At 41.9% G+C, this 26337-nt stretch overlaps 1 protein-coding gene across 4 annotated transcripts in view; it reads left to right on the forward strand.

Annotated features, from left to right (window-relative positions):
- Nucleotides 1-26337, forward strand: part of BNC2 (basonuclin zinc finger protein 2) — a 952623-nt gene that overhangs the window by 871765 nt on the left and 54521 nt on the right. For all 4 annotated transcript variants that reach the window (XM_075316506.1, XM_075316521.1, XM_075316528.1 and 1 more), the window contains one exon: nucleotides 18574-20537. In XM_075316506.1, the coding sequence (XP_075172621.1) occupies nucleotides 18574-20537 (1964 nt within the window). The remainder of the gene's footprint in view (nucleotides 1-18573; nucleotides 20538-26337) is intronic.

Genomic DNA, 26337 nt, shown 5'->3' on the forward strand with positions numbered 1-26337 from the left:
TGGTGTCAACCATGTAAAGAGTAATGAGACAAGTGTGTCTTGCCTACAGTCAAGCATGGTGGTGGGTGTGTCATGGTTTGGGGATGCATAAGTGTTGCAGTCTGTGGGAAGCTACAGTTCATTTAGAGACCTTGAATGCCAACAAGTACTGTGACATACTAAAGCAGAGCATGATCCCCTCTCTTCAGGCCGCAGGGCAGTATTCCAACAAGATAGTGACTGAAAACACACTTCTTAGATGACCACTGCCTTGCTAAAAGGAACTGAGGGTAAAGGTGCTGGACTAGCCAAGCATGTTTCCAGACCTAAACCCTATTGAGCATTTGTGGAACATTCTCTATTGGAAGGTGTAAGAGCACAGGGTCTCTAACATCCACCTGCTCAGTTATGTCATCATGGAGGAGTGGAAGAGGATTACAGTGCCTTCTGTGAAGCTCTAGTGAAGTTCATACCCAAGAGAGTTAAGACAGTGCATGAAAATACTGGTGGCCACACAAAATATTGACACTTTTGAGCACAATTTTCCCATTTTCACTTAGGGGTGTACTCACTCTTGTTGCCAGCAGTTTTGACATTAATGTCTGTGTGTTAACTTATTTAGCACACAAAGTTTCCAATGTCATACAAGCTGTACACTGACTACTTTACATTGTATCAAAGTGTCATATCTTTAGTGTTGTCCCATAAAAAGATATAATAAAATATTTACAAAATTGTGAGGGGTGTACTTGTGGCACCCCTGAGGCTCAGGTCGTCACAGGGTACTGCACCCCACCTAGGGTGTGGTGCTGATCATAGATTCAAAAGGAGGTCGGTACCGGTTTCATCATCCACAACCACATACACACATGGTTTGCCCCTTTCCCACTGGGGACTGGGCTAGGGTCGGGTATAAAAGGGGTTTCCAACAGTGTGTGGCATTTACAAGATGCCATCACAAGCGGGGCCCCATTCCACTAGCTTAGGACCTGGGTAGGGGAAGGAGCGACTACCAGGGGGAGTTAGGAGTCACACACATAGTTTACAAGACTTTTGAGAGTTCTCCAGCAGGAGTGACAGTGAGGAGACGTCTTTCCCAGTGGCTCCTGTGGGACATAGGAGTTTAACGGTCGCGCTGAGGAGGATACCATGTCAGTTGCCACAGGACCACCGATGTGCAAAGTGCAGCACCCTAGGGTGGTGTAATTCCACGTTGCCTCACCAGATTTTCCTGGATGGAGAAGTTCCATGCTTCTTCGACCACCCATGTTTCCAGAGCCAAGTGGCATATAGGACTCCCGGGGCCTATATCACAATCAGAATCAAGGGGATCCCCACTACTGGAATAGGGAACAGTACTCTACCTAGTACGGAAGGGACTCTAACTGCTTCAAGCCAGAGGGACCCACACTAAAAAGTGCAGTTAGAAAGGGCCCACAGACTACCGGACCAGTTCTGACCTCTTCGGATCCGGGATTGACCTGAGCCCATCACGGCAGTGACCAGTGTGACTGGGCTGGCAGCTGAAGTTGTGAGTAAACTACACTCTGAACCCGCAGAGACTTTGTTGACTCGTCCTTACTAGCGCCGCCACCGAGCGCTTAGGCGCCAACAGCCATTACTACCCTCATCATCCACCCGGGGCCCACTCCGCCTGTGGGGAGCAACACCATCCTGGCTGCCTTAATATCTGCCCCGGAGAGGAACCCGGCAGTGGCGGCTATTCCCTGGCCGCATACCACAGGTGGCATCACGACAAACTTTCCCCGATTCCCCGTTTCCTCCACCATTTACTGTACGCCTCAGGGCAATGGAACAAGGCCACCCCGTGACAACGCCTGACCCGACCCAAAATGGCCTGGCGACGAGTAGGTTAACCACCTGCCCCGTGGGGCGCTACATACTCACTTTTTGTGATATACTGTAGGTATCCATGGTTACAACCACTAGCAATAATAGATAACTAACTGGAGGTATTTGCTAATATTATTATTATTACATCTACTACATATGGGGATAGGATCTTGGAGATGGGAATACCCTTTAAAACATTGAAAACAGAGATATCAGGTGCTTTTAATATTTTAGTGCACCAGTAATTCACTTGAAAAAATCTGTCAGGATTTGCACTTTGGTATGATAGTTCACGATTCTAATCTTGAATTAAAAGGAAAATCACACATCTTGTTTTTAGTTTCATACATTTGAAGCTACACACTACATTCATTGCAATAAACAGCTGTATTGAAGGAGACTGAATAACTCCAGAATTTTATTCTTGCTAAGAAAGAGAATACTAAATAGTCTGAATTTTTTATCAATATAAGAAATTATATGTTATCTGTTTGTCCTGTGAACTTAATACACTCTTGTGATCACAGCAGCACCAGCACTGTGAGTATGCAGTCTTTTTTTCTTGCCCTGTACAGTGAAATGGGAGGAAGTCGGAGAGCAGGGGTATAATAAAACTTGTAGAGAGGCTAAGTGGTGACTATACTGTAACTCCACTATAAATGTAACCTGGCTGATAACAATAAAATTATGGCAGTAACTTAGTTAAAAAGAACATTGGAAAACATACAAAGTTGGTCTCCTTCACCTATGCTCTTGACTCAACATATCACAGGTAGTGATGAGCAAGCACTACCATGCTACCAAAGAGTAGTTGGATGCTCGGATGGGCGTGACTTGAATAATGACTATAATTGAAGTCAATGGGTAACTCAAGGATTTTTCCGGAAGTTCCCCATTGACTTCCATTATAGTCATTACTCGAGTGGACCCCATCCAAGCGTCTGACTACTCGTTACAAGTATTGAGTACCCAAGCATAGTAGTTAATCTTGAGCAAGTACCTAGCTATTTGTACTCTCTATACTCATAACGAGTACTGTCTAATACTCGTGTAATCATTCCGAATAGCGTGTGCAATGCAAGTCAGTGGGGAAAAACTCGCAATGTAACAAGTAACCCGAATGCTGTACTATTCGTGTGAGTAGCGAATAGTGCGGCATTCGGGTTACTCGTTACTTTGCGAGTTTGTCCCCCACTGACTTGCATTGCACACGCTGTTCGAAATTCAAACTCAAGTATTAGACAGTACTCAAGAGTATAGCAAGTACAAATAGTTAGGTACTCACTCAACTCTAATAGTAGTGCTCGTTCCTCATTAATCACAGGCCACATCCTTATGTCTATGCTATATGTTTCTATGTGGGACCACCTAGTGGTTGTGATGAGTATTACATCCTGGCAAGGATTTTGCTAAAACGTCACAATAGTTTTTAATTTTTTTTTCATGTTCAATTGGAGTCGTTAACTAAATTTGAGTAAAGATAAGGGCAGACCAAGTTTGTACTGCTAAAGCTGGAAACATATTACCACTGTATATAGATGAAAGCTGAGTTTGTCATATGGCACAATATTTTACATACAAGGGGGCGCCATTGTACCTCATTATGACTCTGTAACAATGGAAAAATGCTTTATAGTTGTCAGTGATAACTACATATTGAAGAGTGGAAAAGCTGTTTCCTTGCTTGATATGGGGCTTCTTAGCAGTATATCATAACCGTAGTTATTTAATGTATGACTAGACATATGGAGTTATTTAGTTTGATTGTTTCTATTAGTAAATAGATTATTTTTTTCCTACAGTCTTACATTGCTACATACTCCTTTAGATTTTTATTCAGCCAAGTAGCATTATTTTTTTCCTGTCTTGATTGACAGAGCATATTTAAAGGCCTTGCAAAGCAGCTAATTTCTTCCTATTGTAGCAACAGAACGGTTCTGCACACCAGTGTATGTACATATTTATAATCTCTCATGTGAGACAGTTGTGTTCCAGTAACTCTGTAGCAGACTGAATACATTGTTATATCCTGAAAGCACTTACAGTCTCGCACCTCAATGTATTCCCAGGGAGGCTCAGAGCCACTGGCATAGTCAGTACACAAATCGCATGTAGCTGACATCAAGGGCTGTTGCACTTTTCGGAGCTTTGTTGGTTCATCAGAGCGTGCAGTCTCCTGTGAATCGAAAGTGTCACCAAAATCTCCATTTCAGACAAAGATGCTCATGCTGTGGCTCTGGGGACAACTTTCCTTGCTGCCGCTTACTGATGTAAGAGAAACATGGAGAGGGGATCAGAGGCTTAAAAACCTTTTTCATTTGATTTTTTTTTCTATAAAAATAGAATATATACATAGTGAGAAGAAAGAGGTTGAATTGAAATCGATGCTAAAAATATTGAAGTGACTTAGATTCTATTCAGACTTCACCAAAAATAGCATAAAATGCAAATAAATATATTCCTGCTCCAGTTATTTCCTCATTATAGTCCATTGGGAGCTAATTGAATAATGGAAGATATTATAAAGGGTATCTTCACATTTTGGTAACAATTTTACAAATTATGCATTATATCAATATATCATAATTTAAAGAAAAAGTGGTGTTATTTTGCTAACAGTTTTCATGACATATTTTCACTTCTGTGCAGGTAACGCCTTTTTATAGTTCAGAGCTGTATTCACACTTATGCCCATTGTTAGTGAAAACTGTCAAACTAGTTTACAATTGTCGCGGGCGGCAGGGCGCTGCGCTCGCTAACGCTCGGGTCCGGCGCTGCGGCTGCTGCTCAGTGGCTCGAGTGGTGGGCCGGATCCGGGGACTCGAGCGACGCTCCTCGCCCGTGAGTGAAAGGGGCAGTTTGATTTGGGGATTTGGTCCGTGACGCCATCCACGGGTTGTGGTGAGGTTGGGCACCACCGCTGCTACTGACAGGGATCCCGGGAGCGATGGTAGGGAGCAGCTGGGATGTTGTTTTCCCCCTCCGTGGGTAGGGGTTGGTGGTCCCGGGGCCCGGTGAGGTGACGGGAAGGCAGGGCTGGCAAGGTGCAGGGCTGCGGGGACTGCGCAGCGTGGTGCCGGAAGGCACGGTTGTACTCACTCAGCCACAAAGGTACGCAAAGTCACTGGTAAACCAAATGGCTGGATGGACGGGTCCCGCAGCCGGCTGCTGTGGCTTCTCCCGGATGGTTGGTGGTGGCTGCCTTTCCCTGCACCTGTGTGTATGTTCGGTCCCGATGGATTCCCACCAGTAACCCGCTCCCCAGCGTGTGTATGTGCCGGAGGAGCCCTTTTTGCCCGCAGGCTCTGGCCCTTGGAACTCTAGCTGTGGCGGTAGCTGTATTTCCTTTTGTCGGTTGGACGGTTGCCTTCAATCGGGTCTTGGCTGTTAGGAAACCCCTGGGGTTCCGGTCACTGACGGATTTGACCTTATTAATGGCGACTCCAAGCCTGGTCGGAGTCCGCAGGCCTTGCCGGTTTGTGCTGGCTTCTCTTCACTCCCCGGTTCGGTACCGGCGAGCCACCGCCCGTCACCGGTCCTACGGTTCCGCGTTGATCTGCCTCTCCTGCAGACGGCCACCACCGTCTGCCAACAATGCTCTAAGTGCACGGGCCACGTACCTGGACACTGTCAGTTTTCTCCTCCGCTACTCCTTCACTTTCCTCCTCCAACTCTCACAACTCAACTGTCCCTGTTACTGACTTCCTTTTCCCGCCTCCAGGACTGTGAACTCCTCAGTGGGTGGGGCCAACTGCCTGGCTCCACCCCACCTGGTGGGGACATCAGCCCCTGGAGGTAGGCAACAAGGATTTTGTGTCTGACTGATATGCCTATCTCGGGGTGGGGGTGTCGTGTTGTAGTACCTGTGACGACCTGGCTAGTCCAGGGCGCCACACAATCACACCCCAACAGCTTTTCTCAGTTCTAATAATTCCAGTGGACAATTAGTTTTTCCTACATCCAATTGCTATACTGCGCCTGGTTTAAAAAAATGCACCTCCAATAATGGAAATCTCCAGAACAAGCTCTGTGTAAGTAGACACAAGCAAGCAAGGAATGCTAGCCACCGGGTGGACACAGACAGAAGAGGGCCCCATGTGATAAAATAGTATATGGGCCCTTTGTTGTCCAATATCTCATCATAATGCACAATTTCACCTGCAATGGAAGTAGGTTAAAGCAGGTGGACTTGGACCCAACCACTGCATGAGTTGCCCCAATAAAGTGTCTACCCCTGCTGGGAGATTTTTTCTATTGCTGTACGATATGATACAAACTGTAAAGCAAGGTTTTTACGAGACAATTGTCCTTCAAGGGGAAGATGTGATTAAATATTGAGTTTAATTTATCCACTAAAGACCTGAAGTGTATATTACCACAAAGTTTATATTAAGCTGGGTCTTCATGGCATCTTTGGCTATGAAACAGATTCAATGGAAAAAGATTGTCATATGTGGCTGCTTCATCACAGCTTAGTAATGTCTGAGTATTTGTTACTTGGGTCTGACATTATGTGACTTGTTTGTCTTGTTTGTTATTGAAGTACCACTTCACTTGCATTATGCAGCTATGTAGCATAAGGCAATCTTTGGCTGTGCAACCTGTTTTGCGGCCAAAATCTGTCACGGGATGTGACAAGGTAACTTGGAATAGGGGCTCCCACACTGGCTCTAGGGCTAGGGGGGCCCTAACTGTCCCATATCCAAGAGGTACCTCTGATGGTGAAGTGGTCTAGACAAGCCTAACCCTAGTCTCTTGAATAGCCCTGGTCTATACCCCCTTTCACCCACCCCCAGCGAGGGCTGTGACAAGAGTTGTTTATCCCAAATAGACTGACATGGAAAAATCAAAACTCAAAGTCATTGCACACACACACAGGGGTAAGATAATATTTGTTCAGGAGAAATAAAGAACCAGGGAAGAAATAAATGAAAATGAGAATAATTCCATAACACACCAAATAACGTACATTAGATCACCATAACAGGTTCATCACAGCACAAGGGCCGGTATTCACAAATTAAGCTATAATCTGGGTGGGGGATCAGGCTTCACCATATTTTAAGGGGTTGAGGCACTTTGATAGGCCTCCAGTAACATGTGACCCTAGCAGCAATCCACAGGATAGCAGAAATGAGCTCCTGCTAGAATGATCACTAGTATGTACACAACTGGTGAACAACAAACAATTATATCAAAGAGTAGCTGATCAGTTGAACATTTTTTTTGTTCAGGGGGCGAGGAATTTATTTGATTCTGATTGAGCAACTCAAAAGCACCAGGTTTTGTGTCAGACTCTGCAGTGTGAACAGGGTCAGAAGTCGCCATGAGACCTGGTGAGTTTAGAGCTGAACACCTTGTGACAAAATCTCTTTGTAGTCCCAGCCTCATGCCAACCTAACCAATTGTTTGGGGTTTTGATAGAAATGCCCTTTCCAAAAACAAAACAATCACTGATCTCGGGGAGACCAGCCAGAGAAAACACTGCCGGCAGCCAACAAAGGCACTCAACACAGTGAAATCCTAGGTGCAATTGCCCCCTGGGAAGTATGCAAATCAAAAAAAGGTCCATGGAGCCTCTGTTAGGAGTCTCGACACAGAAAATAGCCAGATATCCCTCCGGGAAGGACCTAGCCAAGGAGTGGCTCTTTTTAGGAGACCACCATAACCACCATATTAAGTGGCCCTTTTAGTTAATATCAAACTCTTTGACAAGTTTAAAGATATGACAAGGGAAACTCCAAGGCCAGGTATCCATCCATAGACAGCTGTTTCGGGGTGTTGCCACTCATCAGTGTGGAGTAGGATTCTGGCTAGGTGGGAGCAATGCCTAGTAGACTAGCAAGACAAAACAATCACTGATCTCGACCAGCCAGAGAAAACACTGCCGGCAGCCATCAAAGGCGCTCAACACAGTGAAATCCTGGGTGCAAAAACAGACTTTTGTAACAAGCCGATAATAAAGGAATCCAAGTTGAAATTTTGGCATAGAGGTGGCCACCATTATAGTGAATAGCATTATAATTTAGAGAGTTTACGATTTTTGTAATTCCATGGGAAATAACAATAAAATGCAAAGGTTACAGTCTCACCTGGGTCCAAAATCCTGAGGGCCCAGAAAGAGTAAACAAAAGAGACAATATAGTTGAAGGCCCAGTTACAGATTTTGCACTTGGGCCTAGGTGCTTTAGATCAGCCATTTTTCAGCAAGTTTGAGATCAGTATGGGTCTCATCTCCCATAAAAGTTACTTTCATAGGAGGATTACCAAAATGTTTATTCATTGAAAATGTAGATTTCTTATAGTATAAAGTATTTCCTAATGTAAATATTTGCCCTTATTTGACCTCCCAGCTTGTTTTTCTCTACTATATCAGAACTGCTGCAATACTATGGGAAGATGCTTTGATATCAAGATGAGTTTTAGGTGATGACATGTTAATTTGTTCATTTTCCTGTCAGCATAATTTACAAGGCACGGCCGTGGATATAACTGTAGTCATACTAAATTCATTTCCAGTGACACAATGGCAGTTACACTGAGCAGAACCCTGCCTATGAGATAAAGTGGACTGAGTGACTTATGCAGTAATTAGGGGATAATTGTCATTAACCTCGCAAACAGTAGTTTACCCATATTGTTTCAAAGGCTCCAGGATGCATAATGACAAGGTAATCTGTCAAAGCGCTAGGGGGAAATATTAATGAGATTTGTGCAAGCCTGTATTGAAAATATGCAGAAAGCGGCCACATTAAGCTAATTGGTGGATGAATATACACTTGTAAAAGTGCTTCTAATGGCACGTTTGTTTCTCTCCAAATGACTGCTGTTAATGTGGAGAAGTGGGCTGCTCGGAAAGTCAGGACTGCTGGGACGAGAAGCGTATTAATATGTACAGACATAGTTATTAGTACTGTACATTGTTCACGGCAGGACTGCAATATTAGCGTTATAATATTTATTGAACATTTGTAATGTATCCTCAGAAAAAATGGACGAACGTTCATCCTTGATGTGTTTCAGGTGTATGAAGATAGCAGATGCTGATGATTGCTGAAGTATTGGAAGCTAATTGTTGGCACCAAATTATTGGTTTTATTGTTAAAAGACCCCAAAATTTAATATAATGTGTTTGGAATTCAGAATAGAAGATAAGTATAAGTAAAAGTAATGATCATGGGGGCAGACATTTTTATTCAACTTTTTGTGAGTAGTCAACCTGAATACTGCTGACTATACCCTTGAATAAAATTTCAGACCAAGGTTTGTTCGGTAGACAGCTATCTCTCCCACTCAACACACATGAGTGCTGAGCTCAGCCAAAAGCTCATGTTCTTGTAAGCCTGATCATGCCTGAAGACAAAAGGATTGACTGTTGATATTCCAACATCATCTGTCGATGAAGAGTCAGGAGGCCCCTATGCATATCTGATGGTCGGCAGGACGATGAAATTGTCTCGATTAGCTGACTTTTGTCTATTGTATATAACGACTTAGCATCACTAATGCATTTCCTGAGACAGAAAATGATATCAAAAGTAGCTGATCAGTTGAACATTTTTTTTGTTGGGGGTGGGGTGAGGAATTTATTAATGACATTGCTTCATACTAATTTGTTAAGAGGCTCTTGACCAAAATCTATACCAGATGTGCTATGCTAGTCAAATCTACTCTGCGTTATTTAAAGAGTTTGTCTTAGGGCATCAACCTTTGTCCATATGTTCTATTGTATTTGGGTATGTGGCTGCCATTTAGGCTTCTTCCCTGGTTGGGACCCTCTCGCTGTACCAGAACAGCTCCCACTCTGGTGGACCTGGGCGTCCATGCAATGAACTCCATGAAGAGTAATTCTATACAGTAGATGTCATACAGTCACACAGCTGTGATATGCTGGAGAGGCTTCAAGTGCTTTCCCAGCGACCCAGACTTTCACCTCACAGCTTCAAATCACTGCAGTGGATTTACTCACAGTTAAACTATTCCATGGAGTCAAATTGCAAAATTGTCAGATTCCTTTCCCCAAACAGAACATTTGTGATGTATCTGATAAGCTGTTTTACAATCCCTGCTTGGTACAGTATACACTATGGAGCACTGCAGCTGGCTTTCAGTATACACAATAACACACCCTCTGTTATAATATGCCAGTCTATTGTATGTACGCAAATTAGATTACCTCAAACAAATGTCAGTAAATGCGCCAATTTATGATATCATTTCTCTTACAACATTACCGTTACAGTTCATCTTCATATTCTACAAGCTCCATTGATAACTGATATAATGTGATCATTCAGCATTACTATTTTTACCTATCATCAAAATGAACTGCTTCCCTCTATTGTGGAGAATGAATGGAACTAAAAAGTATGTTCTGCTTTCTCAAGCATAATTGAGCCTCCTATCAGTATGAAAGCCCTTCATTACAAATTTCATAATAGTCGACCGTACCTGCCAATTTTGATAGGCACAGCCACCTTCTAATGCATATGGCCACCTCCCAACTCTCCCCCAACAGATAATGCTGAAGAGGGCAGGATAAAGATTTTAATCCTTTTGGTGAGAGGCAAAAAAATCTGCATACAGAAATCGTGCAAAGACACTCTCCTAGAGAAAATGTGGACCTTTGGCTGAGCCAAGCATTCATGAGAATGAAGGACTGAGGGGAGATAATTGCCATCTAATGAGTTTGGATAAGCAACTTCACCATGCTTAAGATAGATATAGGTTACATGTGAGATTGAAGTCAGTCACATACGTGTACGGTGAACGGTGAACTTTTATCCTACCTCCTTACACACACTTTGTTCGGCCATACGTGAATGGCCATGGAGAGGAATAAGCTGTTGCCAGATACGTGAGATGGCGGTCTAAATCCTGGAAATAAAAGGATCAGGCATAGTAGTTTAATGTGCCTTACTCTTCTCACCCACAACATTATCTTTCGGGGAACAGTAAGTCAGCTGATCCTATTGAAATTGGAGCGTTTGGTCTTTTCATTAACCTAAAATGTATTGGGGCCATTAGGGTTAAACCTTATGCACTTATGAAATAATGACTGCGTAATAATTCAGATCTTAATTATTTGACAACTCCAGGTCCTGATACATGAATATAAAAGAATTTGAATGTAGTATTGAACTGGACGATAGGGCAACGTTGTCAATCTTTCTAGGGTGGATCAGTGGTCAGCAGTATTGTACGTTCGGCAATTGATAGGGAGAAGTCTGTGTAAATTGGAGGCATTAGAAAATTCAGTAGGACCCCATAGAAGCCTATGGTGCAGTATTATTGCTTAACACTAGAAGTCCCAGAGAGGGGTCATTTAACATCTCTACCTTTGGAACCCAGAGACGGGTCGAATGACCTGAAGGATTTTAGCTAACATCCTATAATCACCGTCTTTTGTTCTGTAATTAAGGCCATTACTGTCGCACCACAGGAGGTTGTTGTTTTCCATTGAGCTTAGCCATTTAGTTTTTAGTTAGTTCTATTCAGTTTATTGTATGTCATTTGACCCTCTTTCGGGACTTCAGGGGGGAGCTCGAAATTTCTGGGACTTCTAGTGTTAATGCAACATAAGGTAGTATGTGTTGGTAGTTGTGAGCTCAACTGTACCTTCTGTTGTTTTAGGACAAAGAAAACCTTTCATTTTGAAACTGCTATGATCCGTTTCTGTATTTCTTGGGGGGAAAAAAGGAAACAGATACCAATGATTTTTTTTTTTTACTAAATCCAGGAAATGTAGAATGTTTCTTTAAAATGTCTTTACATCATTTCGGTACTTCAGTGAACTCAATGTTTGACTCCTTGTGCAAGATATTAAGCTGACAGCTTGCATCTTCAAAGCTAATCATCTTCCACTCATCCCTTGCTACAGACGTGACTCAGATGTCAGGACAAAGTATGTCCTTATGTCTGGGTCACATCCTCACACATTTTATCCTTGCCTGCAGGTCAGCTGCAATCATATCATCAGTTCATAGGAGGGGAGTCCTGCACATTGTATAGTCTCCATAATGTTTTTCTCTTTACTGTGCAAGATGATAGGTCCAGTTTAGAGGTCATCTAACAGATGCTTTTAAGATTTAGTAACACAGTGGGGTTGAAGAGCCACAAAATGTACTTCCATTTTAATTGATTGCAAACGTACATGAATAATACAACTAAATTAAACTAGCGGTGTAATGTAGTCTATGATTTCATAGAGGAACATACTATTAAGGTGTCACTTCTGGATCACACACATTATGCTAAAGGGTTAATGAACCGGACAGTGCATTTTTTGTTATTAATGATGAATAAGTCGTTTTTGCTCTTTTTATCTACTATAGTTAATGCACCGCTACAGATTTTATTTTATTTCAGTGCCACTTTAAACACAAATGCTCTTCCCCTCTGATGTTATCTTTTTTGTACCCAATATTTCTGACAAGGCGGAAGTCAGAAGTTTCAACACGGGCACTTAATACAACTCTATGAGAACCAGAAGGAGGCTGTCATAGACTTGTATTGATTTGTGCACTCCATGAAATACTGGTCACAAATCACAGTAGACCAACTGGAGCACAGCTGGAAACACATGAAAGTGGCAGCAGGTGAGTATAAAATAGAGGGCAGGGGACTGACATTTAAAACACCACTCCAGCGCTGAAATAAAAAAAAACGCTGGAGTGGTGTTTTATTATAAGGGTATGAGCATGCATTGAGTATTTGATTGAAGACATTTCTACATCTCTTGGCAGGAAAAATGCAGCACAAAAACACATATTTTTGTATGCGTTTTTAACATGAATTCAATGGGTGAAAATGCAGGCAGAACGCTGAAAAAATTGTCACGCTGCAGATTATTTTCTGCATCAAATCTGCATGGAGAAAATACTCAACGTGTGCACTACACTTCAGGATTCTCATTGACTTTGCTGGCATAAGGATTTTCTTGTAGTTTTGTTAATAGTATTGATCTATCTCACTGATTTCACCTTACTGTTTGTGGCATATTAGAACATGGAAGGGGACAAACATTTGAGGCTGAGTGACGCCCATGTTGGCCATCTGCAAAGCCGCCATTTTGATTTTGAATTCAACATTAATTTTTTCAATGGGAAGGGGGTCTTGTGAGACATCAAGCAGATAGAGAATTGCATAATAAAAACAATGGTGTGCTCATTTATAACATAGCTTTATTCATTATCGAGTTATTGACATGTTTGTGACATGGAACAATGACAGTAACCCACTAAAGGATGTGCTCATAATGCTGCCCATTATGTTGAATTGTCAACGCGATTCTCTTGTCCTACTCTTGACACACCTACAGCAATACCGCAGATCCAGGATGTGTCACCTGAAACAACGGATACAGGAGGCCTGCGGTAGCATTTCTTCTGTGGTATTGCTCTCGGTGAAATCCCGCATTAAAGCACAAATAAGACCTTGGACAAATAAGTACATCCAAAGTTGTAAAGAGGTCAAATGATTCCATTTAATTTACCATATATTGTTCTGAAAAATGGGGAAAAAATTCTGAGTGGTGTGAAATGGAAAAAGAGGCAAGTCACTATTGAGTTTTGCTTTCTGTGGTAAAAATGGCAACATGCTTCTCCAGGTCAGTACAATTTTGGCAAGGGCAAACTTATAATGCTTCTTTTGGATTTTTGTGATAAAAAATCAGAACCTTTTTTTAAAATGCAAATAGTTGTGCTGCAAATTTCTGAGAATTATTACATTTTATTGTTATTTTAAATTTTCCAATTACCATCTGGATCAGAGTTTCTCAACTCCGGTCCTCAAGACCCACCAACAGATCATGTTTTCAGGTTTTCCTCAATATTAGACAGGGAATAATTCCATCACCTGGGCAACATTAAGGAAATTCTGAAAACCTGATTGAGGAAAACCTAAAAACATGATCTGTTAGTGAGTCTTGAGAACTGGAATTGAGAAACACTTATTTGGATGATCCAGAAGAGGCATGAGAGAAGGTCATGTGGTCAGATAAGACCAAAATATAACTTTTTGTTATCAACTCCACTCACCATGTTTGGAGGAAGGAGAAGGATGAGTACAACCTAAAGAAAACCATACCAACTATGAAGCATGGGGTTGAAGCATCATACTTTGGGGATGCTTTTCTGCAAAGGGGACAGGACGACTGTACCGTGTTGAAGGGAGGATGGATTGGGTCATGTATTGCGAGAATTTAGCCAACAACCTCCTTCCCTCAGTAAGAGCCTTGAAGATGGGTCATGCCTGGGTCTGCCAACATGACAATGACCCAAAACACACAGATAGGGCAAGTAAGGAGTGGCTCCATAAGAAGCATTTCAATATTCTGGAGTGGCCTAGCCAGTCTCCAGATCTGAACCTAATAGAAAATCCTTGGAAGGAGCTAAAACTCAATGCTGCCCAGTAACAACCCCTAAACCTTAAATAGAGAGACAATCTGTATGGAGAGGAGTGGTCCAGAATCCCTGCTGCAGCGTGTGCAAACTTGGTCATGAACTACAGGAAAGTCTGGCCTCTGTAATTGTGAACAAAGGTTTCGGGTTCCAAATCTGAAGTTCTGTTTTTCTATTGTATCAAATACTTATGTCATGCAATAAAATGCCAATTCATTATTTAGAAATCTTACAAAGTGATTTTTCTGGATTTTTTTTATTCTGTCTGTCACAGTTGGACACAGTTAAAGTGTATCTACAATAAAATTTACAGACCTCTCCATTCTTTGTAGATGTAGATGTAGTGTATCAAATACTTATTTTCCTCACCGTATATACAGTGCCTACAAGTAGTATTCAACCCCCTGCAGATTTAGCAGGTTTACACATTCGGAATTAACTTGGCACTGTGAAATTTGGACTGTAGATCAGCCTGGAAGTGTGAAATGCACTGCAGCAAAAAAGAATGTTATTTATTTATTTATTTTTTTTTTTTTTAAATTGAGAAAAGTTTATTCAGAGGGTCATTTATTATTCAACCCCTCAAACCACCAGAATTCTGTTTGGTTCCCCTAAAGTATTAAGAAGTATTTCAGGCACAAAGAACAATGAGCTTCACATGTTTGGATTAATTATCTCTTTTTCCAGCCTTTTCTGACTAATTAAGACCCTCCCCAAACTTGTGAACAGCACTCATACATGGTCAACATGGGAAAGACAAAGGAGCATTCCAAGGCCATCAGAGACAAGATCGTGGAGGGTCACAAGGCTGGCAAGGGGTAAAAAACCCTTTCCAAGGAGTTGGGCCTACCTGTCTCCACTGTTGGGAACATCATCCGGAAGTGGAAGGCTTATGGAACTACTGTTAGCCTTCCACGGCCTGGACAGCCTTTGAAAGTTTCCTCCCATGCCGAGGCCAGGCTTGTCCGAAGAGTCAAGGCTAACCCAAGGACAACAAGGAAGGAGCTCCAGGAAGATCTCATGGCAGTGGGGACATTGGTTTCAGTCAATACCATAAGTAACGTACTCCACCGCAATGGTCTCCGTTCCAGACGAGCCTGTAAGGTACCTTTACTTTCAAAGCGTCATGTCAAGGCTCGTCTACAGTTTGCTCATGATCACTTGGAGGACTTTGAGACAGACTGGTTCAAGGTTCTCTGCTCTGATGAGACCAAGATCGAGATCTTTGGTGCCAACCACACACGTGACGTTTGGAGACTGGATGGCACTGCATACGACCCCAAGAATACCATCCCTACAGTCAAGCATGGTGGTGGCAGCATCATGCTGTGGGGCTGTTTCTCAGCCAAGGGGCCTGGCCATCTGGTCTGCATCCATGGGAAGATGGATAGCACGGCCTACCTGGAGATTTTGGCCAAGAACCTCCGCTCCTCCATCAAGGATCTTAAGATGGGTCGTCATTTCATCTTCCAACAAGAGAACGACCCAAAGCACACAGCCAAGAAAACCAAGGCCTGGTTCAAGAGGGAAAAAATCAAGGTGTTGCAGTGGCCTAGTCAGTCTCCTGACCTTAACCCAATTGAAAAATTGAAAACTTGTGGAAGGAGCTCAAGATTAAAGTCCACATGAGACACCCAAAGAACCTAGATAACTTGGAGAAGATCTGCATGGAGGAGTGGGCCAAGATAACTCCAGAGACCTGTGCCGGCCTGATCAGGTCTTATAAAACACGATTATTGTAATTGCAAACAAGGGTTATTCCACAAAATATTAAACCTAGGGGTTGAATAATAATTGACCCACACTTTTATGTTGAAAATTTATTAAAATTTAACTGAGCAACATAACTTGTTGGTTTGTAAGATTTATGCATCTGTTAATAAATCCTGCTCTTGTTTGAAGTTTGCAGGCTCTAACTTATTTGCATCTTATCAAACCTGCTAAATCTGCAGGGGGTTGAATACTGCTTGTAGGCACTGTATATATATATATATATATATATATATACATATATGCATATATCCTCATAGGGGATTTGAACATGCTATCATTCAAACACATACTGTATTCTGAAAATGTACTATTTGTTTTCCCAACATTGGTACCTATATACATCATACTTTGGAAGGCGGTTTTCTACTTTCGGATTTATCTAGAAGGTGTATTACCACTTATTGGATGATCCATGTCCCCTGTTATACATGAAACATTTTAGAAATTTTTAGTTTAGAGATCTTGGAGGAAATAACACACTACTATGCATCTACAACATGAAAGTGAATAAGCCTATGTTTTGGAATAACCAATGGAATTATCCAAGTATCGGTAGTTGTGCGAATGAGTAGCAAATTGAATTTTAGCTCTAATGCTGGAAGTGCAGGGTACTATCTATTAAAGCATTGTATTTATGTTCCATGTTCATAGAAGCATTATTAAAAGCTGTAAAAATAGTTTAAAGACTACCAAAATGTTGGAAGAGTTTAAAGCAGAATTCCTGTCTGGAAACACGCTTTATTTTTACAATAACCACAGGCTTACTTTCCAAAATACTACATTTTTTATTTGTCTTTAATTTCTTATCCAGACTGTGTTGTTGCTTAGTAACCTTTTGGATTTCTGCTTGTGAAAGTGCATTGATATTGTTTGGCACAGGCCTGTTTCAAAATCTTGCATGTCAGGTTTTGGCAATATAAATTAATTGCAGTGGCATCAGACTAGATTCCTGTGAATATCAATAGCAGTATATTTACATCTGGGATTTACATTGTGTGTAAATTTTAACCAAGAACATATGACGAGGATTACGAACAAGTATATACAACTATATACTGTACATGGCATATTAAATATCTAATTGTAGCTCTCACTGAAGCTCAGTGAGGATCATCCATAGATCAAAGAAGTGCAGTAGCTCTCCAGGTATGTGTGCAGTTCTTCCTGACTATAATCATACTTGGAAATAGTCATGATTCTGCGATCCATAATGATTCTGTCATGAACAGTCATGATTCTGAGAGCCACAATCCCAAAATCTGAAAAAGAATAGAGGGTATATCAAACCTAAGGGCTCATACAGATGTCTGATCTCGGACCACAATGCATGGAATGGCAACGGCTCCCCTGACCCGAGCGTGGCCTAACAGAAATATATGAAGATGGAAGATCTGATTTATTTGACATGGGCGTCTGCATAAGCCCTTAAAATAAGTTTTTTGAGTATTTCAATTCATTTTCTTGTTAATCACTGGGATAAGGCCTAAAAGTCTTGAAAATTAAAATATTGGTAAATATGCATAAACAGGATTGGACTCAAGTTGCTTTGCCAATACAGGAGTACAAAATGGATACATAATATAAAATGCACTAAATAGTAAGTTAAAAAAAAATCTTGAAAATGTTCATAATATTTTTAATAATAAATAAATTAATAAAATGTGTTTCATAAATAATATATGTTTTCCATTGTTTTTGATACACTAACATTCTGGAGATATTATCATCATTCCCATCAGTCTCTGTTTCCAATGTGGCTCAAAATATATTTTTTGCAATTCGAGAGACACGTGCTAGAGTCAACTGCATAGGCAGCCAAGTGTCCATTCCATAGATATCTTTAGAGTGTGGGAAGAAGCTAGAAGAGACCCATGGTAAAATAGAGAGAACATACAAGCAATAGTCCCGATTAATCAAAAACGGTGATTTTCTTTCCAGTCTTAATGAGGGGGTGTGGTGGAGTAAGATGCTCCTGATTCATGAAAAGTTGTACTTCTGTTCAAGAATAAGGACTATCTGATGAGTAGTCTGTGCGCTACACCAGAAATCTGACCTCAGTCGGGACTGGAGTGAGATTTCTGGTGTAGTGAATGCCAGAAACTCGACATGAATTAGACGAGAAGTCTTTTTTGGTGAACCTGGGAGAAACTGATTTGGAGACGCCAAAACTCACAACATTTTGTCACATCACAGTTTTTTGGTGTAAAAGCTTTGATGAATCGGGCCCTATATGCAAATGTGAAGATTTGAACTCAGTACCCAAATCACTACAAAGTAACCATACTATGCTCTGAACCATAGTGCCACTAATACACTGCAAAGTATTTGAGTTTAAATGCTGATATTGGGAATGTGTCTAGGTCATTGGGGACTGTAGGCAGAATTTTCAAATTACTTCTCTCTCTATTAATTCTATTTGGTCAGAATTTTGGGGGGGATTTTGATAAACTGTGGAAATTCTAACTTTTACTTAGGTTCTTCTTTTCGAGCTGAAATGTCTAGTTTTAAAATTGCACATGTTGCTATCTTATCATGTTTTTTACCATTGCATATACTTTTCTTTTAGGATACTGCTGGCAAGGTCCTGGATCGTTGGGCAATTATGTCTCGGGAAGAGGAGATTATCACTTTACAGCAGTTTCTACGGTTTGGAGAAACCAAATCCATTGTGGAGCTCATGGCTATTCAAGAAAAAGAAGGACAGGCAGTTGCTGTGCCATCTTCAAAAGCCGATTCAGATATAAGAACTTTTATTGAAAGCAACAATCGTACCAGAAGCCCAAGTGTACTCTCACAATTAGAAAACAGTAACCCATCTAGCATTCACCACTTTGAGAACATGCCCAATAGCCTTGCATTTCTCCTTCCATTCCAGTATATCAACCCAGTGTCTGCTCCTATGCTTGGATTACCTCCTAATGGTCTCATGTTAGAGCACCCCGGCCTGAGGTTGCATGAATCTAACAATTCAAATCAGAATGAATGTGAAGAGACCAGTGAGTCTGAGGTCTCCCCTATGCCTTATAATAGGAATGAACAGACATCCAATAGAAACGCCTTGAGTAGCATCACAAATGTAGAGCCAAAAACAGAGCCAAACAATTCCTCCCCAACTCAAGCATCTACCCCTGTCAGTGACATAAATAAATCTGAGCATATCAAAAGTTCTTTCAAGATTCATCGAATGAGGAGGATGGGAGCTTCATCACGGAAGGGCAGGGTATTTTGCAATGCTTGTGGCAAAACTTTTTATGATAAGGGAACACTTAAAATCCATTACAATGCTGTGCATCTTAAGATAAAACACAGATGTACTATTGAAGGTTGTAACATGGTTTTTAGTTCTCTTAGAAGTAGAAATCGGCATAGTGCAAATCCCAATCCTCGTCTTCATATGCCAATGCTTAGAAACAATAGAGATAAAGATCTTATTCGTGCAACTTCTGGAGCTGCTACACCTGTAATAGCAAGTACAAAATCAAGCTTATCGTTAACCAGCCCCGGGCGTCCACCAATGGGTTTTTCGACACCACCTTTGGATCCTCTTTTGCAAAATTCTCTATCCAGTCAACTAGTGTTTCCAGCTTTAAAAACTGTACAACCTGTTCCTCCTTTTTACAGAAGTTTACTAAATTCAGGAGACCTAGTTAGCCCTCCAACATCACTACCTACTAGTCCAATATTGCCAGCACCTTTAGGGGTAGAACAGCCTCTTCCTCCTCTGCCTCAAGAGCTGCAATCAACTGTGATTAACATGTCAACACATGATTCTAATACAGATCTTGCTCCTAAGAAAAAACCTAGAAAATCTAGTATGCCGGTTAAAATTGAGAAAGAAATCATTGATACTGCTGATGAATTTGATGATGATGATGATGAAGAAGAAAACATTGATCATGGCCAATCCATAAATGACATTGGCCATGATTCTCAAGGTGAAGTGAGCCCAGGATTGTCAATAAACAGTTACTCAAAAACAAGCAGTAGCAGGTGTATCATGCGTTCAGACACCAGAGCAAACAGTATGACGTCTGAAGACCAGGAACACGAGAGAGATTTTGAAAATGAATCAGAATGTTCTGAGCCAAAGTTTTGTGATGAACCAATGGAGGATGATAACATTCCAATTCACAAAAATGGTAGTCTTAGGACAGAAAATGATAAATCTTATGAAAACCATATTGATAGTCATCAGCAGGCTGTCATAAAGGTAAAAGAAGAGTTTACAGACCCTACATATGACATGTTTTACATGAGCCACTATGGACTATACAATGGGGGCAGTGCTGGCATGGCTGCACTTCATGAAAGCTTAGCTTCATCCTTGAGTTACGGAAGCCCTCAAAAATTCTCTCCAGAGGGGGACCTGTGCTCAAGCCCAGACCCTAAAATTTGCTATGTGTGCAAAAAGAGTTTCAAAAGCTCATATAGTGTAAAGCTGCACTACAGGAATGTTCACCTAAAAGAGATGCATGTCTGCACAGTAGCTGGTTGCAATGCTGCCTTCCCATCACGCCGGAGTAGAGACAGGTTAGTGATTTTATCTTATTTAAATGTATTACATTTTTTATTCCCTCCACAGTGCTATTCAGCATATCCTACAAATATCAATGTAGAAGAATTTAGTTTTCTTGCTCAAACTGAATGTTTAGTTTGTGCTCTAAATAGAGCAATTCAGTACTAATTAATTTCTTAGCATATCTTACAGACAGGCAAATTTACACATCGAAATACATATTTAAAGACGTGGTTCACTATTTTTTCCAAGGCACATCGATATTGTCCAGTGATGTCAGGTCAACTTCCAGTTGACCTGACATCACCGGGCCCAGTCCCAGGCTTCCGTGAGTGACTGGGCTGTGGGCGGCATTTCACCACTCGTCACAGCCCAGCATCACTCCTGCTTGTGGCGCTCTGCAGCGAAGGAGAGAGCAATGAGATGCTGGGCTGGGATGCTGGACTTTGACAAGCGGTGAAACGCCATGCACAGTCCAGTCACTCAGGAAGACTGAGGCCGGCCGCGGTCATGTCAGCTGGAAATTGATTTGACATCACCGGACATCAGAGGTCACGGAACCCGGGGGTCATGAGAAGGGGATAAATGGAGCACAATAGCGCCGCTCACAGGCACTATTAGCAACACAAGGTATTTGAGAGAAACCTTATTTTGCAACATAATATCGCTGGGACTTGGAAAAATAACTAGTGAACCACCTCTTTCAGTATTAACAGCCTATAGTCTTCCTGTCACCTTCATTAGGCAGTGTAGGCGCTTACTGCACGCTTTTTCTTGTTGCCCTGGATTTTACCCACATGAAACATTGTTTTGATGAGTTTCAAAAACAAATTTATTAAGCTTACTAATATACTTTAATTAGGAGACAGTCAAGCCCTTCATGATAATCACTTGGGAGAGCATCCTCTCTGTGACAGGCTGGTGCTGGAATTGGGACATTGGAAGACTGGAAGCCTTCAAAATTAAACTACAGTGGAACTTCGGTTTATGAGTAACTTGGTGTGCGAGTATTTCATTATATGAGCAAAGTTTGCTGTAAATTTGTAATTCAGTTTACAAGCAATCTTTGCTGTACGAGAAAATACTCACCGCACACACTTCCGATTCCGTACTTTCACAGCGCTCTGAACCCGCTCTTGCAGTCTGCACAAACACGCACACACACGCACAAACACACACTCACAAACACACACACACAAACACACACGCACACACACATGCACACACACATATTATGCTCACCTTGCCTTCCGTTCCCTCGCCGGCCTCCTGGTTCTTGTAGTCCACAGGTACAGTATGTGTATTGGGTAACCATCGCGATGATGGAGAAACTTCCGCTGTCAGCGCTTCTCAAAAGCAGCGCGCTGGCCAATCAGAGGCAAGCAGCTACTGCATATGACGTGGACGCTGACATCATCCTGCATCGTCGCGATGGTTATCCAATACACATATTGTACCTGCGGACTACAAGAACCAGGAGGCCGGCGAGGGAATGGAGGGTAAGGTGAGCATAATGTGTGTGTATCTGTGTGTTTGTGTGTGTTTGTGCGTGTGTGGAATGGCACAATAGGGGACATTGCACAAATTGTGGAACGAATTGTCTGAGCTTCCATTATTTCCTATGGGAAATTTTGCTTTGCTAGACCAATAACTTGGTTTACAAGCACCACCCAGAACGGATTGTTCTCATAAACCAAGGTTCCACTGTATATTAGTAACTTTAACCAATATGTATTTTAAACACATTAAAACAACTTTGTATATGACTGGGCAACCTATATAATAAAAATTCCTTAATCAAAGTGGTGGCTACAGACACCCAGAATTCAGTTTGAAGAAGATGGTGATAAATTGGACAACCTATTTCTACTCCACATCTACCATATCTTGTGACAATATTTATTTCAAAAGATTGTACTGATCTAGTACAATATTATACAGATTGAAACAAAAAGCACCACAATTTCACCATATTCCTCTTTGCAGTATTTTTGAAGAAACAGACTAACAAACCACACCCTATTAGAACCACTGTAATACTCCTTTATTGTAAATGTAGACATGGCTTACTGAAACTGGTGGGGAATGAGTCAGGCTGAACAGTATCTCCATACACTGTATACTGACAATGTTGCTGCTTTTGCTATATTAATCACCTTAAACAGAGCAAAATATTACACCAATATAACACATTTGACATACTCTCATTGCTAAAAGTTGAGACTGACAAAAATTTTAGTTTTCACAATATTTGCTGCTTCAGTGTTTTTAGTAAGCATTTCATAAGATTTTACACTTTTTGACAAATACATCTAGTTTATGCAAAGACTCAATTATTACAGTATTTTGTTGGGTTTTGTTTTTCAAGACTTCTACAATTCACCTATTCATGTTGGATATCAGCCTCTGGGCCAAATCCTGACTGATGACAGCCCATTTTGGTCTAGTCAGTGCTTGGAGTTTATCACAATAGCTATGTTTTTGTTTTTCCTCCCACTATTTGAGGATTGATCACAGGTTTTAACGGTATTGAGACCTGCGGAGTTGCCAGGCCATGGACTTCAAAATATTTTCAAGGAAGTAGAGGGGTATGATAGCAGAAGACTGGGGTATAGTTATTTTCTCTGCTGAAACCCCTTCAGACTGTTTGGGACATTTAGAATCTGTTGAAGAAAAGATGAGTGCTACCATTAGGGCGGCTTTGCACACTACGACATCGCAGGTGCGATGTCGATGGGGTCAAATTGAAAGTGACGCACATCCGGCATCGCATGCGATATCGTAGTGTGTAAAGCCTTGATGATACGATTAACGAACGCAAAATCGTCGTAATCGTATCATCGTTGCAGCATCGGCGTCACGACGGTCCGATGTTGTTCCTCGCTCCTGCGGCAGCACACATCGCTGTGTGTGAAGCCGCAGGAGCGAGGATCATCTCCTACCGGCGTCACTGCGGCTTCCATAGGATATGCTTAAGGAAGGAGCTGGACAGGATGTTTACATCCTGCTCATCTCCGCCCCTCCGCTCCTATTGGCCGCCTGCCGTGTGACGTCGCTGTGACGCCGCACGACCCCCCCCCTTAGGAAGGAGGCGGGTCGCCGGCCAGAGCGACGGTCGCAGGGCAGGTGAGTGCGTGTGAAGCCGGCGTAGCGATAGGTTTCATTACGCCAGCTATCACACGATATCGTACCTGCGACGGGGGCGGGCACTATCGCATGCGACATCGCAGCATCGGCCTGCGATGTCGCAACATGCAAAGCCCGCCTTAGTCTTGTGTCCTGCCAACAGTAAAGTATCTTGAGACCATTCATGTGCACAGTTGCTCTTTATCCTAGGCTAGTGGGCTCACTCAAAATTTTGTCTTTGTCACAGGATGAATAAAGAATGGTTTCTACAAAGCCCTCAAAACCAATTTGTCCCAACGATCTAGGATAAATTCAGTGATGACGAGCACTGCTTTTTCCAGGATTATGAAGTTATTACTTAAATATCACAAGGCAAAAGTGATAACTAAGTGACTCGATGAACAAAACATTAAAAAGTTGTCTCTGTAGCCAGGAAACTTTCCAGATCTCAGTCCCATTTGACCTTGTGGTCAATCCATAACAAACAGATGGACAAATAAAAACAGAAGTTATGATAAACTCTATGCACTGATAAGACAAAAATGGGTTGTCATCAGTCAAGACTTGGCCCAGAAGCTGATATCCAACATGACAGGGCGAATTGCAGAAGTCTTGAAAAATAAGGGTCAACACTGTAAATATTGAGTCTTTGCATATACTTTATATATTTGTGAATGATTGTACTTCAGTAATTATAGAAATATCTGTATAAAAGATGTAAAAATATTTAAACTGCACACTTTGTAAGAACCAAAATTTGTTTAAATCTCAAAGACCTTGGCTCCAACTGTAGAATATATGCATTTTGTTATAATTTCTAGCTATAGCCCATACATGGGTCAGAGAGTCCCATCTTGATTTGGCCACTTTTTATTAGCTAGACTGCTATCAACATCAATACCTCTTTACTCACAGTGAGGCTGGTTTCAGACATCCGTGTTTCAGCTACATGTGATATTCATTTTTAACACAGATGCCACAAATACCCATGTTATTCTCTAGAGTTACACACACGTCCGTGTTCTCACATAGACCGTGTAACCTGGCGTGGCCCCACATGTACACACGGAGACATGTCTGTTTTTTCTCCGGCATCACGTGTGTCACATGGATCATACACTGACGTGATCTGTGTGACATCAGTGTGACACATACCGGAGAAAACACGTGTCTTTGAAATAATTTTTTTTTCTATATTCACCTGTATCCAGCGATGCTGTCTCCGGCTCTGCTGTCATCTGCTTCTGACCCCAGCTAATTATGCTCATTGAATATTCACTACACCTCAGACCTGGAAGCAGGAGCATCGCCGAGGACAGCATCACTGGGACAGTGCTGGGGACAGCATCGCTGGGGACAGCATCACTGGGACAGTGCCAGGGACAGCATTGGGGACAGCGCCGGGCATAGCATCACTGGGGACAGCATCGCCGGAGACAGGTGAGTATCCAGCAATCAGTATGTGGGCAGTGACTCCAGGACGTGATCCGAATTCCTTATGAACTCTGATGAACCCGTGAAGTCACCATCGTGACACCCGCTGTAGCGCGGGTGTCACGGGGGTGTCATCAGGAGGTCATCAGAGTTCATTGGGAACTCCGATGACCTCCTGGACATCACTGCACACACACACTGCTTGCTGGATACTCACCTGTCAACAGCGATGGTATCCCTGGCAATGCTGTCCCTGGCGATGCTCCTGCTGCCAGGTCCAAGGTGCAGTGAATATTCATTCAGCATAATTAGTGGGGGTCAGAAGCAGGAGACAGCAGAACCGAAGACAGCATCTCTGGATACAGGTGAATATAGAAAATCTTTGTATTTCAAAGACACATGTTTTCTCCATGTGCAAACGCAGATATCACACGCATGACCATACCCATGCGTGTGGTTTGTACCTGTTTATACACGGATGTCTGAAACTGGCCTGATTGTGTGTAAGGCCATGTTTGTGGTACAAATTCTGCTTCGCAAATGCACAACAAGTGATATTAATAATATTTATTTATTTATATAGCACTATTAATTCCATAGCGCTCTACATACATTAGCAACACTGTCCCCATGTGGTTCACAATTTTAATTTAAATTCCCTTTTTTGAGTGGGGGAGGAAACCCACGCAATCACGGGAAGAACATACAAACTCCTTACAGACATTGTCCTTGGTGGGATTTGAACCCAAAACACAAACGCTGCAAGACTGCAGTACTAACCACTGAGCCACTGTGCCACCGTTATATATCACTATATAAGTGATAGTACAATACATTTGGGTACAGTCTCCAAAGCAGCATTTCCACTTATTATGCATGGAACATTGAGGATGCTAAGTATTTTCAAGTCTGCGGCATGCTTAACATGTTGGGGAAATGCTGTGGAGTTTACCAGCAGATTTCATACCTATCCGTGGTAAATACGGAGCACAATATTCCGCAAAGTTCAACTGCAACAAGATTAAATTGCTGTGGACTCACTGAAAGTTCATCAGCAGAAAAATTCTGTCACCTCACCTAACGTGTCATTGATATCACTTACTGTATGCAAACATTTACTACATCATCATGGCAAGATGAATAGGTGATATTGTAGAGTCAGCTCTGGGGTATGCTTCAACTGTCACTGAACAGTAGACGTACCTGGTCAGAGTGTTTTCCATTGCTTTTGCCCAAATCCCATAGCATGCAAAT

Source organism: Anomaloglossus baeobatrachus, chromosome 1 (genome assembly GCF_048569485.1).
Source record: "Anomaloglossus baeobatrachus isolate aAnoBae1 chromosome 1, aAnoBae1.hap1, whole genome shotgun sequence".
NCBI lineage: Eukaryota > Metazoa > Chordata > Amphibia > Anura > Aromobatidae > Anomaloglossus > Anomaloglossus baeobatrachus.